Here is a 17,735-nt window from a genome sequence, read left to right as displayed (position 1 = left end):
GTGTGTGTTGTGTGTGTGTGTTACACTCTATAATTTATCTGTTACTCCCCACTTGTGAATGTTTATACAACTAACCTCTCTTGTGTTTTTGTGTCTTCAGAAAAGAAGGGCTTTTTTGGATGAACGCGGAGCATTAACACAAACAGCGAATAAAAGCTACGTACATCTCTTCAGTAATTACACATTGACCTCGTATTCCACATAAGGAGCACAGTGACCACTGACAATGCATGAACTAACTAAACGGCTTTAATACAGGGTTTAAGCCTACCTGGTTAAAAAAGGTGAAATAAAAAAAGCAATGAGCAATGTCTAAATGTCTAATGTCAATGCTCTAAAATACATTTTGAATAAAGAAAATATAAAATCCTTCCTGATGTTGTTTCTGATGTTGTCCACCATTGGCATGAAAGACAGTGTCTTTAGAAGGTTTACAGAGAACGGCGCGACAAACTAAAAAAACATCCCGTCAGCGGCAGTCCTGTGGACGAGAGGTCGAAGGAGAATGGAAAGAATTGCGAAGGCGAACTGGCGGGCCAAGTGAACTGGCGGGCCAAGCGAACTGGCGGGCCAAACAGACAAAATAACGGCGCAGTACGACAGTAGTATGGAGAGCAGCATCTCGGTCCTTCTCACGGATGGGCTATTGCAGCAGACGACCACACTGGGTTCCACTCCTATTAGCTAAGAACAAGAAGAAGCGGCTCCAGTGAGCAACGCGATCACCAACACTGGACAACTGAGGAGTGGAAAAACATTGCCTTGTCCGACAAATCTCTGATGGCAGAGTCAGGATTTAACATAAGCAGCATGAGTCCATGGACCCGTCCTGCCTGGTGTCAACGGTACAGGCTGGAGGCGGTGGTGTACCTCCGTCCAATCTGCAGCAACTGCGTGATTCCATGGTGTCAGCATGGACCAACATCCCTGTGGAACATTTCCGACTTGTAGAATCAATTCCACAAATAATTCAGGCTGTTCCGGAAGCAAAGGGGAATCCGACCCGGTACTAGATGGGTTTAAATAATAAACTGGCCCGGTGGGTGTACACTTCAATATATTGCTAATGTGTTTGTGAAAGGAGCAGAACCAACATAATGTTTTTAGAGAGCGTTTATTAAACACAGCGAACCAAAAAAAAACAAAACGGATAAAAGCAAACATTGGGAATAGATTATATACGGGGTTTCATAGTGAGCTTATACCTCTCAGAGAAGCTTCCTTCCATGTTATTTAACCACCTTTTCTTATCTCTTCTTCCAATGAACACCAGAAAGACTAGTCCAGTGTATAACTCAACATCCAGTTCCTAATATTCAGTAATAAAAGGTCTCAGGGGTATCCACAAGTCCACACAGAAGAGGTACTGTACCACTGCAGGGCATGACTAGCGACATGACAATACTAAACAGTCAAAAAAATAAAAAATAAAAATCTGAAAATAGTCATATCTCTGCACAGTAAAATTCTCTGTTCATATTAATTTGACTAATAGGACTACAAACGGTGGTTTTGTATGGGTACCATTTCCATAAGGCTCTACAGTAGTAGCGTTTTGAGAGGCTCACTCCACACTAAGTGGTTGATTGTCCAGTGCCTTCTAGGTTTAGGATCCTCCATAGAAATAGAATCAGTAGAAGGGACATTTCCATTCAAACCAGCAGTCCGTTGCATCAGTTGCTGTACTGGGCGTACCACTTGGAATGTATGCTTAAAATGGACACTAACTAACCTGTTCTACTTAGGCAGAAATGTCAAATTCAACTAATCTGCCATATTGGATGGACCATGAAATAAAACAATGGCTTTCAGAGCTACTGTATGTCTGTTCTACTATTTGTAATTCTACGGCTCCTCCTCCTCACATCATGAGGTTTCTCTGGCTGCACTCCAGCAGGTGAGGCAGGAAGAAGTGGACCGTCCCGTCGTCAGGCAACAGGTCCAGGAACTCCAGGGGGTTCAGCTCCATGGCAACCACCACCAGCGTTTCTGTTGTCAGGGAAAATGCAGATGTTATGGCCCAACTCTGAATATGAAAAGGGGCAATCTGCAATTCATACATTTTTTTAACTTTTAAATGAATTATATTCATCCAATGATTCTTGAAGAATCTACACTGAACAAAAAACACAACATGTAACAATTTCAACGATTTTAGTGAGTTACAGTTTATATAAAGAAATCACTCAATTGAAATAAATTCATTAGGACCTAATATATGAGTTTCACATGACTGGGCAGGGACGCAGCTCTGGGTGGGTATATGCCCACCCCCCGGGAAGCCAGGCACAGCCAATCAGAATGAGTTTCTCCCCACAAAAGGACAGAAATACTCCTCAGTTTCATCAGCTGTTCGGTGTGACTGGTCTCAAACGATCCTACCGGTGAAGAAGCTAGATGTGAAGGTCCTGAGCTGGCGTGGTTACATGTGGTCTGCTGTTGTAAGGCCAGTTGGACAGACTGACAAATGAACATTAAAATTATCTGGCAACAACTCTGGTGGACATTCCTGCAGTCAGCATGCCAATTGCACACTCCCTCAAAACATGAGACATCTGTGGCATTGTGTTGTTTGACAAAACTTCACATTTTAGAGTGGCCTTTTATTGTCCCCAGCACAAGATGCACCTGTGTAATGATCATGCTGTTTAATCAGCTTCTTGATATGCCACACCTGTCAGGTAGGTGGATTATCTTGAGAATGCACACTAACAGGGATGTAAACAAATTTGTGTACAACATTTTAGAGATAGGCTTTTTGTGTGTATGTCACATTTCTGGGATCTTTCATTTCAGCTCATGAAATACATGTTGCAATTATATTTTTTGTTCGGTGTAAAACATCTATACGCCACATGATCTTACGTCAACTGTCGTAACCCATCAGAAACCAAAATAGAAGCACTCCACTGTTTGTAAACAATGTAATTGTTAACACACACACACACACACACACACACACACACACACACACACACTGTATACCCTCAAAACATGTTTAAAACTATACATTTTGATAGCATGGGTGGTCAGTCCTTGCATCCATAACTCCATAATCACTTGAGACTAAGTATAACCATCCAGCCCCATCCCTAAGCTGTTACCCAAAACATTGGTGGGGTGCCCTTTGTTATTGTTTAAACTGCAAATTGCCCCTTTAACCACAAAAAAGGTGGTGACATTCTGGAGTTAAACCCTATGCTTGAAAACACAGGCTAGTCTAAATGGTGAAACTATACTGACACCGTGACGAGAGTGCACCGTCATATCTCCCTCAACAGGGTTTTCATGGTGCTGCTCTGGGAGCGTGACGAGATGCGTGGCTACAAAATTAACTTCTTGTGATATGCAGATAGAATGGAAGCGCACCGCCTGCACGTCGGCCACGCTTCACAACGGGAGGATATTAGAGCACCGCCTGCACGTCGACCACGCTTCACAACGGGAGGATATTAGAGCACCGCCTGCACGTCGACCACGCTTCACAACGGGAGGATATTAGAGCACCGCCTGCACGTCGACCACGCTTCACAACGGGAGGATATTAGAGCACCGCCTGCACGTCGGCCACGCTTCACAACGGGAGGATATTAGAGCACCGCCTGCACGTCGGCCACGCTTCACAACGGGAGGATATTAGAGCACCGCCTGCACGTCGGCCACGCTTCACAACGGGAGGATATTAGAGCACCGCCTGCACGTTGGCCACGCTTCACAACGGGAGGATATTAGAGCACCGCCTGCACGTCGGCCACCCTTCACAACGGGAGGATATTAGAGCACCGCCTACACGTCGCCACGCTTCACAACGGGAAGATATTAGAGCACCGCCTGCACGTCGGTCACGCTTCACAACAGGAGGATATTCTTGCTACTTCAGCAACAAATGTGCATGTTTATTGTAATTAAAATGATTTGAAGTAGTTTAGATTTTTCAACATTTAACCTAAAATGCAATACCAAACCTTTCAATGTATGCAGGGTGATTTTTGCTATTTTCCGACTTAGTTTTAGGATTATTGAGATTATTTGTGAATTTATATATCTGATATTATGTGTTTATTTCTGTGCAGCTGCATCTTTGCAACGCTGCCGAGGAAAATAAACTGGAAGCGTAAACACTACACTGCTTCAAGAGAGACTCGCGTCGCAGACGACGTACTGCTTTCCCCGATACAGCACGTTTTACAGAGACGTGGCGATGACGGTGAAGTTAAGGCTGTGAGTGTACCTTTGAGTGCAGCCAGCAGGATAGTGTTCTCTCCCTGTGTTGCTCTGGTTCTCTCACACAGCTCGGGGAACAGCTTCTGCCACCACAGAGCCTGAACAAAAAAAACACACGAATCCATTAGAAAGATATGCACTATAGAACCATTGAAATATATACATATATATATAAAAAAAGGCAATGTTCCCGTGTTCACAGAGACCGAATTCACTATAAAAAGCGGAAATGACCTTAATTTGCGCTATTATGTGGGCCTTCTGCGCTACTGATTGAATCTAGCCCTCTCAGACCATAGGACTGAGGTTATGAGGATCTAAGGTTGTGTAAGTACACATAGGGTAAGATCCACAGTAGGGTGAAAGGAGTTGGGGCAACAGTTCCACAGTAGGGTGAAAGGAGTTGGGGTAACAGATCCACAGTAGGGTGAAAGGAGTTGGGGCAACAGATCCACAGTAGGGTCAAAGGAGTTGGGGCAACAGATCCACAGTACCCACCATGCTGTTGTTCTGTAGCTCATGATTAGCATAAGGGATGATGGCCTGAGGACAGCGGTCTAGCAACCTCTCGATGGAGCTCTCGTAGTGACCCAGCTTGGTGGCACAGAGCACGTGCACACTGAGCCCGGCGTTGTCCTCGTCAGGCAGCTGCTCCAACAGGGGCAGGATGGATGACACGTCCAGGGTGGGACCGCACAGCAGGGACTGGATGATTCATTGTTTGTACACCATAGTGGTACATTTACAGGGGGGCAAAAAAAAGTATTTAGTCAGCCACCAATTGTGCAAGTGCAAATACTTATTTTCCACCATAATTTGCAAATAAATTCATTCAAAATCCTACAATGTGATTTTCTGGATTTTTTCTCTCTCATTTTGTCTGTCATAGGTGAATTGTACCTATGATGAAAATTACAGCCCTCTCTCATATTTTTAAGTGGGAGAACTTGCACAATTGGTGGCTGACTAAATACTTTTTTGCCCCACTGTACATGTAAGGGTTAAAAAAACAAAACTTAATTTTACAAGTTGATTGGTTGGTTGATTGATTCCATGTCTGACTGATAAATTGATAAATAGCACAGACATGATGCAGAGAGACTGACCTGTAGTTTGTGGAGGTCCTCTGGAATGATGTTGACGTGAGCTGGAGTCAGGATGCTGACCCAGGGGTACAACACGCCATAGTGAGAACACCAGTTAATCTGTAACACAAAAACAGTCACCCAGGGATACAACACGCCATAGAGAGAACACCAGTTAATCTGTAACACAGAAACAGTCACCCAGGGATACAACACGCCATAGTGAGAACACCAGTTAATCTGTAACACAGAAACAGTCACCCAGGGTTACAACGTTAATCTGTAACACAGAAACAGTCACCCAGGGGTACAACACGCCATAGTGAGAACACCAGTTAATCTGTAACACAGAAACAGTCACCCAGGGATACAACACGCCATAGTGAGAACACCAGTTAATCTGTAACACAGAAACAGTCACCCAGGGATACAACACGCCATAGTGAGAACACCAGTTAATCTGTAACACAGAAACAGTCACCCAGGGATACAACACGCCGTAGTGAGAACACCAGTTAATCTGTAACACAGAAACAGTCACCCAGGGATACAACACGCCATAGTGAGAACACCAGTTAATCTGTAACACAGAAACAGTCACCCAGGGTTACAACACGCTGTAGTGAGAACACCAGTTAATCTGTAACACAGAAACAGTCACCCAGGGTTACAACACGCTGTAGTGAGAACACCAGTTAATCTGTAACACAGAAACAGTCACCCAGGGTTACAACACGCTGTAGTGAGAACACCAGTTAATCTGAAACACAGAAACAGTCACCCAGGGGTACAACGTTAATCTGTAACACAGAAACAGTCACCCAGGGATACAACACGCCATAGTGAGAACACCAGTTAATCTGAAACACAGAAACAGTCACCCAGGGATACAACACGCCATAGTGAGAACACCAGTTGTTAATCTGTAACACAGAAACAGTCACCCAGGGTTACACCACGCTGTAGTGAGAACACCAGTTAATCTGTAACACAGAAACAGTCACCCAGGGATACAACACGCCGTAGTGAGAACACCAGTTAATCTGTAACACAGAAACAGTCACCCAGGGATACAACACGCCATAGTGAGAACACCAGTTAATCTGTAACACAGAAACAGTCACCCAGGGTTACAACACGCTGTAGTGAGAACACCAGTTAATCTGTAACACAGAAACAGTCACCCAGGGTTACAACACGCTGTAGTGAGAACACCAGTTAATCTGTAACACAGAAACAGTCACCCAGGGTTACAACACGCTGTAGTGAGAACACCAGTTAATCTGAAACACAGAAACAGTCACCCAGGGGTACAACGTTAATCTGTAACACAGAAACAGTCACCCAGGGTTACAACACGCTGTAGTGAGAACACCAGTTAATCTGTAACACAGAAACAGTCACCCAGGGTTATAACACGCCATAGTGAGAACACCATTTAATCTGAAACACAGAAACAGTCACCCAGGGATACAACACGCCATAGTGAGAACACCAGTTAATCTGTAACACAGAAACAGTCACCCAGGGATACAACACGCCATAGTGAGAACACCATTTAATCTGAAACACAGAAACCGTCACCCAGGGTTACAACACGCTGTAGTGAGAACACCAGTTAATCTGAAACACAGAAACAGTCACCCAGGGATACAACACGCTGTAGTGAGAACACCAGTTAATCTGTAACACAGAAACAGTCACCCAGGGGTACAACACGCTGTAGTGAGAACACCAGTTAATCTGTAACACAGAAACAGTCACCCAGGGATACAACACGCCGTAGTGAGAACACCAGTTAATCTGTAACACAGAAACAGTCACCCAGGGATACAACACGCCATAGTGAGAACACCAGTTAATCTGTAACACAGAAACAGTCACCCAGGGTTACAACACGCTGTAGTGAGAACACCAGTTAATCTGTAACACAGAAACAGTCACCCAGGGTTACAACACGCTGTAGTGAGAACACCAGTTAATCTGTAACACAGAAACAGTCACCTAGGGTTACAACACGCTGTAGTGAGAACACCAGTTAATCTGAAACACAGAAACAGTCACCCAGGGGTACAACGTTAATCTGTAACACAGAAACAGTCACCCAGGGTTACAACACGCTGTAGTGAGAACACCAGTTAATCTGTAACACAGAAACAGTCACCCAGGGTTATAACACGCCATAGTGAGAACACCATTTAATCTGAAACACAGAAACAGTCACCCAGGGATACAACACGCCATAGTGAGAACACCAGTTAATCTGTAACACAGAAACAGTCACCCAGGGATACAACACGCCATAGTGAGAACACCATTTAATCTGAAACACAGAAACCGTCACCCAGGGTTACAACACGCTGTAGTGAGAACACCAGTTAATCTGAAACACAGAAACAGTCACCCAGGGATACAACACGCTGTAGTGAGAACACCAGTTAATCTGTAACACAGAAACAGTCACCCAGGGGTACAACACGCTGTAGTGAGAACACCAGTTAATCTGAAACACAGAAACAGTCACCCAGGGATACAACACGCCATAGTGAGAACACCAGTTGTTAATCTGTAACACAGAAACAGTCACCCAGGGTTACACCACGCTGTAGTGAGAACACCAGTTAATCTGTAACACAGAAACAGTCACCCAGGGATACAACACGCCGTAGTGAGAACACCAGTTAATCTGTAACACAGAAACAGTCACCCAGGGATACAACACGCCATAGTGAGAACACCAGTTAATCTGTAACACAGAAACAGTCACCCAGGGTTACAACACGCTGTAGTGAGAACACCAGTTAATCTGTAACACAGAAACAGTCACCCAGGGTTACAACACGCTGTAGTGAGAACACCAGTTAATCTGAAACACAGAAACAGTCACCCAGGGGTACAACGTTAATCTGTAACACAGAAACAGTCACCCAGGGTTACAACGTTAATCTGTAACACAGAAACAGTCACCCAGGGTTACAACACGCTGTAGTGAGAACACCAGTTAATCTGTAACACAGAAACAGTCACCCAGGGTTATAACACGCCATAGTGAGAACACCATTTAATCTGAAACACAGAAACAGTCACCCAGGGATACAACACGCCATAGTGAGAACACCAGTTAATCTGTAACACAGAAACAGTCACCCAGGGATACAACACGCTGTAGTGAGAACACCAGTTAATCTGAAACACAGAAACAGTCACCCAGGGATACAACACGCTGTAGTGAGAACACCAGTTAATCTGTAACACAGAAACAGTCACCCAGGGGTACAACACGCTGTAGTGAGAACACCAGTTGTTAATCTGTAACACAGAAACAGTCACCCAGGGTTACACCACGCTGTAGTGAGAACACCAGTTAATCTGTAACACAGAAACAGTCACCCAGGGGTACAACACGCTGTAATGAGAACACCAGTTAATCTGAAACACAGAAACAGTCACCCAGGGATACAACACGCCGTAGTGAGAACACCAGTTAATCTGTAACACAGAAACAGTCACCCAGGGATACAACACGCCATAGTGAGAACACCAGTTAATCTGTAACACAGAAACAGTCACCCAGGGTTACAACACGCTGTAGTGAGAACACCAGTTAATCTGTAACACAGAAACAGTCACCCAGGGTTACAACACGCTGTAGTGAGAACACCAGTTAATCTGTAACACAGAAACAGTCACCTAGGGTTACAACACGCTGTAGTGAGAACACCAGTTAATCTGAAACACAGAAACAGTCACCCAGGGGTACAACGTTAATCTGTAACACAGAAACAGTCACCCAGGGTTACAACACGCTGTAGTGAGAACACCAGTTAATCTGTAACACAGAAACAGTCACCCAGGGTTATAACACGCCATAGTGAGAACACCATTTAATCTGAAACACAGAAACAGTCACCCAGGGATACAACACGCCATAGTGAGAACACCAGTTAATCTGTAACACAGAAACAGTCACCCAGGGATACAACACGCCATAGTGAGAACACCATTTAATCTGAAACACAGAAACCGTCACCCAGGGTTACAACACGCTGTAGTGAGAACACCAGTTAATCTGAAACACAGAAACAGTCACCCAGGGATACAACACGCTGTAGTGAGAACACCAGTTAATCTGTAACACAGAAACAGTCACCCAGGGGTACAACACGCTGTAGTGAGAACACCAGTTAATCTGAAACACAGAAACAGTCACCCAGGGATACAACACGCCATAGTGAGAACACCAGTTGTTAATCTGTAACACAGAAACAGTCACCCAGGGTTACACCACGCTGTAGTGAGAACACCAGTTAATCTGTAACACAGAAACAGTCACCCAGGGATACAACACGCCGTAGTGAGAACACCAGTTAATCTGTAACACAGAAACAGTCACCCAGGGATACAACACGCCATAGTGAGAACACCAGTTAATCTGTAACACAGAAACAGTCACCCAGGGTTACAACACGCTGTAGTGAGAACACCAGTTAATCTGTAACACAGAAACAGTCACCCAGGGTTACAACACGCTGTAGTGAGAACACCAGTTAATCTGAAACACAGAAACAGTCACCCAGGGGTACAACGTTAATCTGTAACACAGAAACAGTCACCCAGGGTTACAACACGCTGTAGTGAGAACACCAGTTAATCTGTAACACAGAAACAGTCACCCAGGGTTATAACACGCCATAGTGAGAACACCATTTAATCTGAAACACAGAAACAGTCACCCAGGGATACAACACGCCATAGTGAGAACACCAGTTAATCTGTAACACAGAAACAGTCACCCAGGGATACAACACGCTGTAGTGAGAACACCAGTTAATCTGAAACACAGAAACAGTCACCCAGGGATACAACACGCTGTAGTGAGAACACCAGTTAATCTGTAACACAGAAACAGTCACCCAGGGGTACAACACGCTGTAGTGAGAACACCAGTTGTTAATCTGTAACACAGAAACAGTCACCCAGGGTTACACCACGCTGTAGTGAGAACACCAGTTAATCTGTAACACAGAAACAGTCACCCAGGGGTACAACACGCTGTAATGAGAACACCAGTTAATCTGAAACACAGAAACAGTCACCCAGGGATACAACACGCTGTAGTGAGAACACCAGTTAATCTGTAGCACAGAAACAGTCACCCAGGGATCTCCACTTCCTCCTAGACTCCAGCCTTGGGGGACATCACACCTTAGTGCGAAGAACACGCTACAGACACACAGAAAAACACACCAGGTCGTCTGCGCTCTTGAGCGGTTTGAATCCGCGGCCGTCTCGGCGTGTGACGCGATCGATGTAGACAGTGGTGAGGCGGAACAGCAGCTCCTGGATGACAGCTTCCTGTGACGAGGCCATCAGCAAGGCTTCCCAGAAGTCAACCAGCAGCTGAGGGCCTCCCTGGGGCCCTGACACATCCCCACACAGCTCCTACAGGAAACACACACACACACACACACAATGAAACGCATTACATATGGTCACATTTTGGAATCGAATACTTGAGGAATGACACACACACAAACACACAGTAACCCTGACCTGGAAGAAGAGGTCAGCCTCGTCCAGTTTGACCTTGTCGTTCTCGTGCAGCGCCACCATGGCTGCCACCAGCAGGCCGTCCTGGTTGTCCCTGAGGTGACGAGCCAGGAGAGTAGGTACCACCGTATCCCCTCTGCCGTGCAGCAGCAGCTTGGCTTCCTCAATGAACCCATACACCTGCAGCATCTGGGACGGGGCATAGAGCAGATACACTGTTCACACACACACTGTACACACACACTACACACAGTACACACACACTGTACACACACACAGTACACACACACACAGTACACACACACACTGTTCACACACTGTACACACACTGTACACACACACTGTACACACACACTGTACACACACACTGTACAGACACTGTACACACACACACACACACTGTACACACACACACACACACACACACACACTCCTCTTCCCCCACCACCATACACTAACATGATCTGACCTCTGTGTGTCGGTCCATGTGTTGCCTGTAGAGCTGCAGGTCTGCCATGCGCAGGGCCAGGGCAGCCTTGGACAGGGTGAGGGGTACGGAGGGGGCTCCGATGGACTCCAGCCGCTCTAGGTGGGCCAGGCCACAGTCAGGGCTGGCTCTGGCCATGGAAGGGCTGGCTATAACATGGGGAAGCTGGGACGGCTCGGCCACACCGAAGATATCCAGCACCTCGTTGGCCGTCTCCTACAACACATACACAGACAACCAACCACTGAATCTCAACAGTGTGACTATTGAATCAGAAGAGCTTCTATTGGAATGGCTGGAGAGGTGTCCAGGGACTGGTGAAAGTTACCTCAGTGAGCAGCTCCAGGGTCTCCTCATAGAGGGAGTGTTTGAGGAAGAAGAGGAAGCCCTTCCCGTAGCCACAGAGGCTGTTAGACAGACCCCTGTTCCTGGAGATCACCTCTGTCAGAGACAGGCCTGACATCTTATAGTAGGGCAGGGCCAGGTGGCAGTCCCGCTTATCAAACCTACACGTCGGTGGAAGGGATGGTCGCACTTTACATTCAGTAAACCAACCAACACACCAACCAGTCCACCAACACACACATCAACCAACCAGTCCACCAACACACCAACCAGTCCACCAACACACCAACCAGTCCACCAACACACCAACCATTCCACCAACACACCAACCAGTCCACCAACACACCAACCAGTCCACCAACACACCAACCAGTCCACCAACACACCAACCAGTCCACCAACACACACATCAACCAACCAGTCCACCAACACACACATCAACCAACCAGTCCACCAACACACACATCAACCAACCAGTCCACCAACACACACGTCCACCAACACACACGTCCACCAACACACACGTCCACCAACACACACGTCCACCAACACACACGTCCACCAACACACACGTCCACCAACACATCAACCAACCAGTCCACCAACACATCAACCAACCAGTCCACCAACACATCAACCAACCAGTCCACCAACACATCAACCAACCAACATATCAACCTTGATGTTAATGTGATCCGACCCCACTGACCTGCTGAAGCAGTCTCCTAACTGGGCGCAGCTCTCCTGGAAGGCCTGCTGCAGCTCCTGTCTGTCTGCGGTGTGGGTTGTATTATATCCCAGGGCCTGGGCTAGGTTCTGACCAGTGGTCTGAGGCCGTTCTACAGGGTTTCCAACCCGGGGGTCCAGGAGCGTGGCTCTCAGGAGGAGGTGGGCTTCACTGAGCAGGTGCAGACGGCTGTGAGACAGAGGGTTGGTCTCCTCATACGTCTTACTGTACTCCACCTAGCCCAGAGAAACGGTTGATTGTTGAACGCCAAGGTTAAACCGTATAAATGATTGTTGAACGCCATGGTTAAACAGTATAAATGATTGTTGAACGCCATGGTTAAACAGTATAAATGATTGTTGAACGCCAAGGTTAAACAGTATAAATGATTGTTGAACGCCAAGGTTAAACAGCATAAATGATTGTTGAACGCCAAGGTTAAACAGTATAAATGATTGTTGAACGCCATGGTTAAACAGCATAAAAGGTTAAACAGTATAAAAGGTTAAACAGTATAAATGATTGTTGAACGCCAAGGTTAAACAGTATAAATGATTGTTGAACGCCATGGTTAAACAGTATAAATGATTGTTGAACGCCATGGTTAAACAGTATAAATGATTGTTGAACGCCAAGGTTCAGCACAACCAACAAAGGTCAAAGAAAAAAATGAATGGTAAAATGGAGGTAAGGTGTCATAACATTAAGGCTATTGTTGACATGTTCTCATGGTGCGTTACCATCTCGTTGTAGAGCTGGAGCGGGGGGACGGTGTTGACCACGTACAGGTTCCAGCCGTGACCCATCTCACTGGGATTCTGGGGCTTGGTGAAGGGTGACTTCCTGTTCCTGGGTCAGAGAAGCAGGAAGTACAAGTCAGCTCATCTCTATAATAAAAAAATAAAAAATGGCCACAGATGGCTGACATTACAGCTTCTAACTAGGTGGTCAGAAACTACCGCTCAGCTGCCATAACATCAAGCACATGAAGGAAACAATAGCCCCTGGGCTGGACCAGAATGCGAAAGCGGGTAGCTAAATTGGGAGTTCGCACGAATGACATAAACCTATGAGCTAAAAAAGATCCAGTTTACATGTTAGTCATTTAGCAGACGCTCTTATCCAGAGGGACTTACAGTTAAGTGAAGAGAGCGAGGTGAGACAACCACATAACATAGTCAGCAAAAACAATTCCTAAACAAAGCAGCTATTAGCAAAGTGAGTAGTAGCACTTCTCCCTAGAGATTAGTCTGACTACCTACCAATGCAAACCAATCAACAGAGGATGTTATTGAGGGCAAGGGGTTTTGGGCATTAATGTGAATCAGACACATTGCATGCTTCACTCCACATGTTAACACACAAGGCCTACTGACCCGTGTGCTGAACACTGTGTGTGTGTGTGTGTTCTATCGGCTTGCCTGTCCAGTACAGCCTGTAGCAGCGACAGCTAACAGACCTGATGCTCTTAGCCAGTGAAACACGCGGCAGTGTCAAGCAGTCTCATGTGATAACAAAGCCCCTGTGTGTGAGATTTGGATTTTAAAAAAAGGTCAGCTTGGTGGAGGAATGGTATTTTCTGCATGTTTCCCTACTTCTCGTCTGTGAATGCATGGTCTCACTTCCTGATTCTACACGCGGCAGTCTCCACGCGGGCGGTCTCCACTCCACTCCACTGGCCACGCGGCGATCGCTACTGGCCACGCGGCGGTCGCTACTGGTCATGTGGCCTTCCAACCTCTGGATCCATCATGCTTTAGTCTAATCAGGCGTACTGGGTTTTCAGACGTTAATGCTCACAGTACATCATATATGCCATTTAGCCAACTCTTTTATCCAAACGCGACTTAAGAGTCATCCTTTCATACATTTTACATACTGGTGGTCCCGGGAATCGAACCGCCACGCTCTAAGAACTGAGCTACATACAGACCACTACACGAATGACATGATATTATGTCCAGTAGGTGATATCATCACACTGATACGATATCATGTTTAGTCCATCAGTGACGAGACACACAGGGGGATGTTGTTTTAGTAGGGTTGGTGGGGTGGGGGGGTTTATTCCAGGTGGACTACAGAGGGACACACCATCAACGAGGTCAAGAGACTTACAGGAATGACATGATATTATGTCCAGTAGGTGATATCATCACACTGATACGATGTCATGTTTAGTCCATCAGTGACGAGACACACAGGGGGATGTTGTTTTAGTAGGGTTGGTGGGGTGGGGGGTTTATTCCAGGTGGACTACAGAGGGACACACCATCAACGAGGTCAAGAGACTTACAGGAAGGAGTGGGCCAGAAAACGCTTCAGAGCCGGCGTGGTGGAAGGCTCTATACCTACTGCTAGGAAAATCCCCCTAAGGGTTTGGTGATCTTTGTATTCTCTACAATAAGAGTTTACAGGTACAATTGAAGGACAAAGAGAAGGGAGATTTCAGATATTTAAAATCCTATAAATTAACAAATGAAATATTTTAAACACAAATGTGAAGTAATAAAAGTGTATTTTCAGTGCTTAATAAATGATGAGTGTGTCTATTGTCTGAATGCTGCTTTACTTGTGCTCCACAGTAAGATGCTCTGATCATGGGTATGGGATTAGAGAAGGGCTGGGTGATTTTCTACATTTGATGGTATGCCTGCATTTTATGCTTCGGGAATAACACAAGTTCTTAATATGTTTTTCTGTGTAACCCACGACCCTAGGATGGCAACAAATTAATTATATGTGGTTTTAAATGGGCTTTCCCCCATTCTGATTGTTTTATACTAATCCAAAACTGACAGTAAAGTAATCTAATTTGTAGAACTTTTCATTTGTTTATCACTGTATCAAAAATTTAAATGATAGAATATAGATGGTATCAAAATATAATTATAGAGAAAAATCCTTTGCCATATGTGGTTCAACACAGGCATACCTTCAAATACAATATCATCACCCAGGCCTAGATCAGAGGCATACCTTAAAATACAATATCATCACCCAGGCCTAGATCACAGGCATACCTTAAAATACAATATCATCACCCAGGCCTAGATCACAGGCATACCTTAAAATACAATATCATCACCCAGGCCTAGATCACAGGCATACCTTAAAATACAATATCATCACCCAGGCCTAGATCACAGGCATGCCTTAAAATACAATATCATCACCCAGGCCTAGATCACAGGCATACCTTAAAATACAATATCATCACCCAGGCCTAGATCACAGGCATACCTTAAAATGCAATATCATTACACAGGCCTAGATCAGAGGCATACCTTAAAATACAATATCATCACCCAGGCCTAGATCACAGGCATACCTTAAAATACAATATCATCACCCAGGCCTAGATCACAGGCATGCCTTAAAATACAATATCATCACCCAGGCCTAGATCACAGGCATACCTTAAAATACAATATCATCACCCAGGCCTAGATCACAGGCATACCTTAAAATGCAATATCATTACACAGGCCTAGATCACAGGCATACCTTAAAATACAATATCATCACCCAGGCCTAGATCAGATGCCTTAACATAAATCTATAGCATTGCCTACATTTGAATTGGTCCAATTTTGAAGTAGTATTTACTTTGCTGTGAGACAATTGCTAAATGTATATTTCCTTTCTAAATCATGTGTGGCTGTAGCTATGACTACAGTGTCTAAGTGTGTGCGTGTGACCTACATGACTCTGCGTGCGGTCCTCTCTATGTCCTCCCTGGTCTCCACATCTGCAGTGGTCAGCAGGACGATGTGGTGTCGGTAGTGACACAAAGCCTTCAGACCAATGAACAGCTGAATACGCAGAGCACACAACTCCATGGTGATGGGAGGACAGGCCTGCATGCACACACACACACACAATGTTTTAATTATCTGGTGGTTATTAAGTTGGTGGAATTGTAATTACATTATTATTAACTCACAATTACACTTTTGTATCTTTGGGATGTATTAAAATAATCATATTGCTGCTACATGTCAAGTAGATATTCATTGACAACTGTTTCTTGCCGATATCATGGTCTTACTCTGGGAACCTGACGGGAGGAATATGGGCCCTAGGGGCGGTAAGTAGCCACTCACAATGAAGATTCCACTTTAAATCAAAATTGGGCTTCCCAGCATGTGCAGACCAATCACATTTAGGCTCTCAATTACCATTCCTGAGAGACACTGCAGCCCTGCCTAACACGGTGCTAGTCAGATTCCACGGTGTCACTGTTGGACACGCACGCATGCAGACACACACTGCACAAAACAACGACACTCTTGTCACCAGATGAATCTGTGTAAGTGGTGGTTGCCATTATGAGCCCTTTCCAGCTCCACCATCTTTGTGAACGTAACGCAGTGATCTGAGCCAAGCAGACAGCTACCTGTATTTCTGGAGAAGCTGTGATCCAATCTAATGACTTCCTGTCTTATTGTGTAGCAGGGCCAATCAGAGCACAACCAACCGAGGCACAACCAATCACACACAAGAGGGGAAGCCTCAGGTCAAAGCATCCTTAAGACCAATAATGAAGATGTCCAAGGCATGGGGGTAGATATGGTGAATATTCCACCAAACCTGACCGATAACTAAAAGCTTTTCCGGTCCTCAGATCTATAAAGAGCTCCCTAGGGGTCCGGCCGTGGGTCGCTCTGTCTACCATTAGCTAAGGAAAATAGGGTGATCCTCACCTTCATAGTGGTATCGATGTAAGGGTCCTCAGCTCTGGCTGCCACTGCTGCACACCTCACTGAGAAGCACTGGAGAGCATTCCTGAGAAACACAGGTATAAATTAGGGCCCTGGGTTTTGTGAGATCATGTGACATGCCTAGATTTGAACCTTTTTATTTTATTTACATTTTCTTATGTCACATGGTCCAGCAACCATCCCCCAGACAATTGCTTTCAATTTTTGGTGGAATTCTAATTCCTGGACAAAGCTTCGAATACAGGACCAAATCTTGCCATTTCTTTTTTTATTTTACTAGGCAAGTCAGTTAAAAACAAATTCTTATTTTCAATGACGGCCTAGGAACAGTGGGTTAACTGCCTGTTCAGGGGCAGAACGACAGAGTTGTACCTTGTCAGCTCGGGGATTTGAACTTGCAACCTTTCGGTTACTAGTCCAACGCTCTAACCACTAGGCTACCCTGCCGCTATGTCACATGATTGCGCCAACACTGTAGGGTCGTGCAGTATCCAGATGTTTCTGTACCATACCAGGGTATACAGTATTACCAACCCCCCAAAAAGTATATATTTTTTACTGTATTGAAAATCACACCGTCAGTTAAAATAAAT

At 45.3% G+C, this 17,735-nt stretch overlaps 2 protein-coding genes across 7 annotated transcripts in view; one reads left to right on the top strand and one right to left on the bottom strand.

Annotated features, from left to right (window-relative positions):
• cp (ceruloplasmin) overlaps nt 1-370 on the top strand; it is a 29,756-nt gene extending 29,386 nt beyond the window's left edge. The window contains exon 20 of the mRNA XM_065009311.1: nt 101-370. Within this exon, the coding sequence (XP_064865383.1) occupies nt 101-123 (23 nt within the window). The 3' untranslated portion in view covers nt 124-370. The remainder of the gene's footprint in view (nt 1-100) is intronic.
• Nucleotides 371-1,098: 728 nt separating this feature from the next.
• Nucleotides 1,099-17,735, bottom strand: part of LOC115138049 (BLOC-2 complex member HPS3-like) — a 29,655-nt gene continuing 13,018 nt past the window's right edge. For 2 of the 6 annotated variants that reach the window (XM_065009285.1, XM_065009286.1), the window contains exons 7-19: nt 17,125-17,206; nt 16,124-16,278; nt 14,715-14,816; nt 13,159-13,267; nt 12,401-12,654; nt 11,675-11,852; nt 11,329-11,562; nt 10,863-11,048; nt 10,557-10,751; nt 5,331-5,429; nt 4,723-4,929; nt 4,232-4,322; nt 1,099-1,989 (exon numbers count right to left, since the gene is read on the bottom strand). In XM_065009285.1, the coding sequence (XP_064865357.1) occupies nt 1,862-1,989; nt 4,232-4,322; nt 4,723-4,929; nt 5,331-5,429; nt 10,557-10,751; nt 10,863-11,048; nt 11,329-11,562; nt 11,675-11,852; nt 12,401-12,654; nt 13,159-13,267; nt 14,715-14,816; nt 16,124-16,278; nt 17,125-17,206 (2,020 nt within the window). In that variant the 3' untranslated portion in view covers nt 1,099-1,861. The other 4 variants (XM_065009287.1, XM_065009288.1, XM_065009289.1 and 1 more) reach the window with 3 other exon arrangements.

This window comes from Oncorhynchus nerka, linkage group LG24 (genome assembly GCF_034236695.1).
Source record: "Oncorhynchus nerka isolate Pitt River linkage group LG24, Oner_Uvic_2.0, whole genome shotgun sequence".
NCBI lineage: Eukaryota > Metazoa > Chordata > Actinopteri > Salmoniformes > Salmonidae > Oncorhynchus > Oncorhynchus nerka.
The sequence above is the reverse complement of the archived record's forward strand: the minus strand, read 5'-3'. Positions and strand labels throughout refer to the sequence as shown.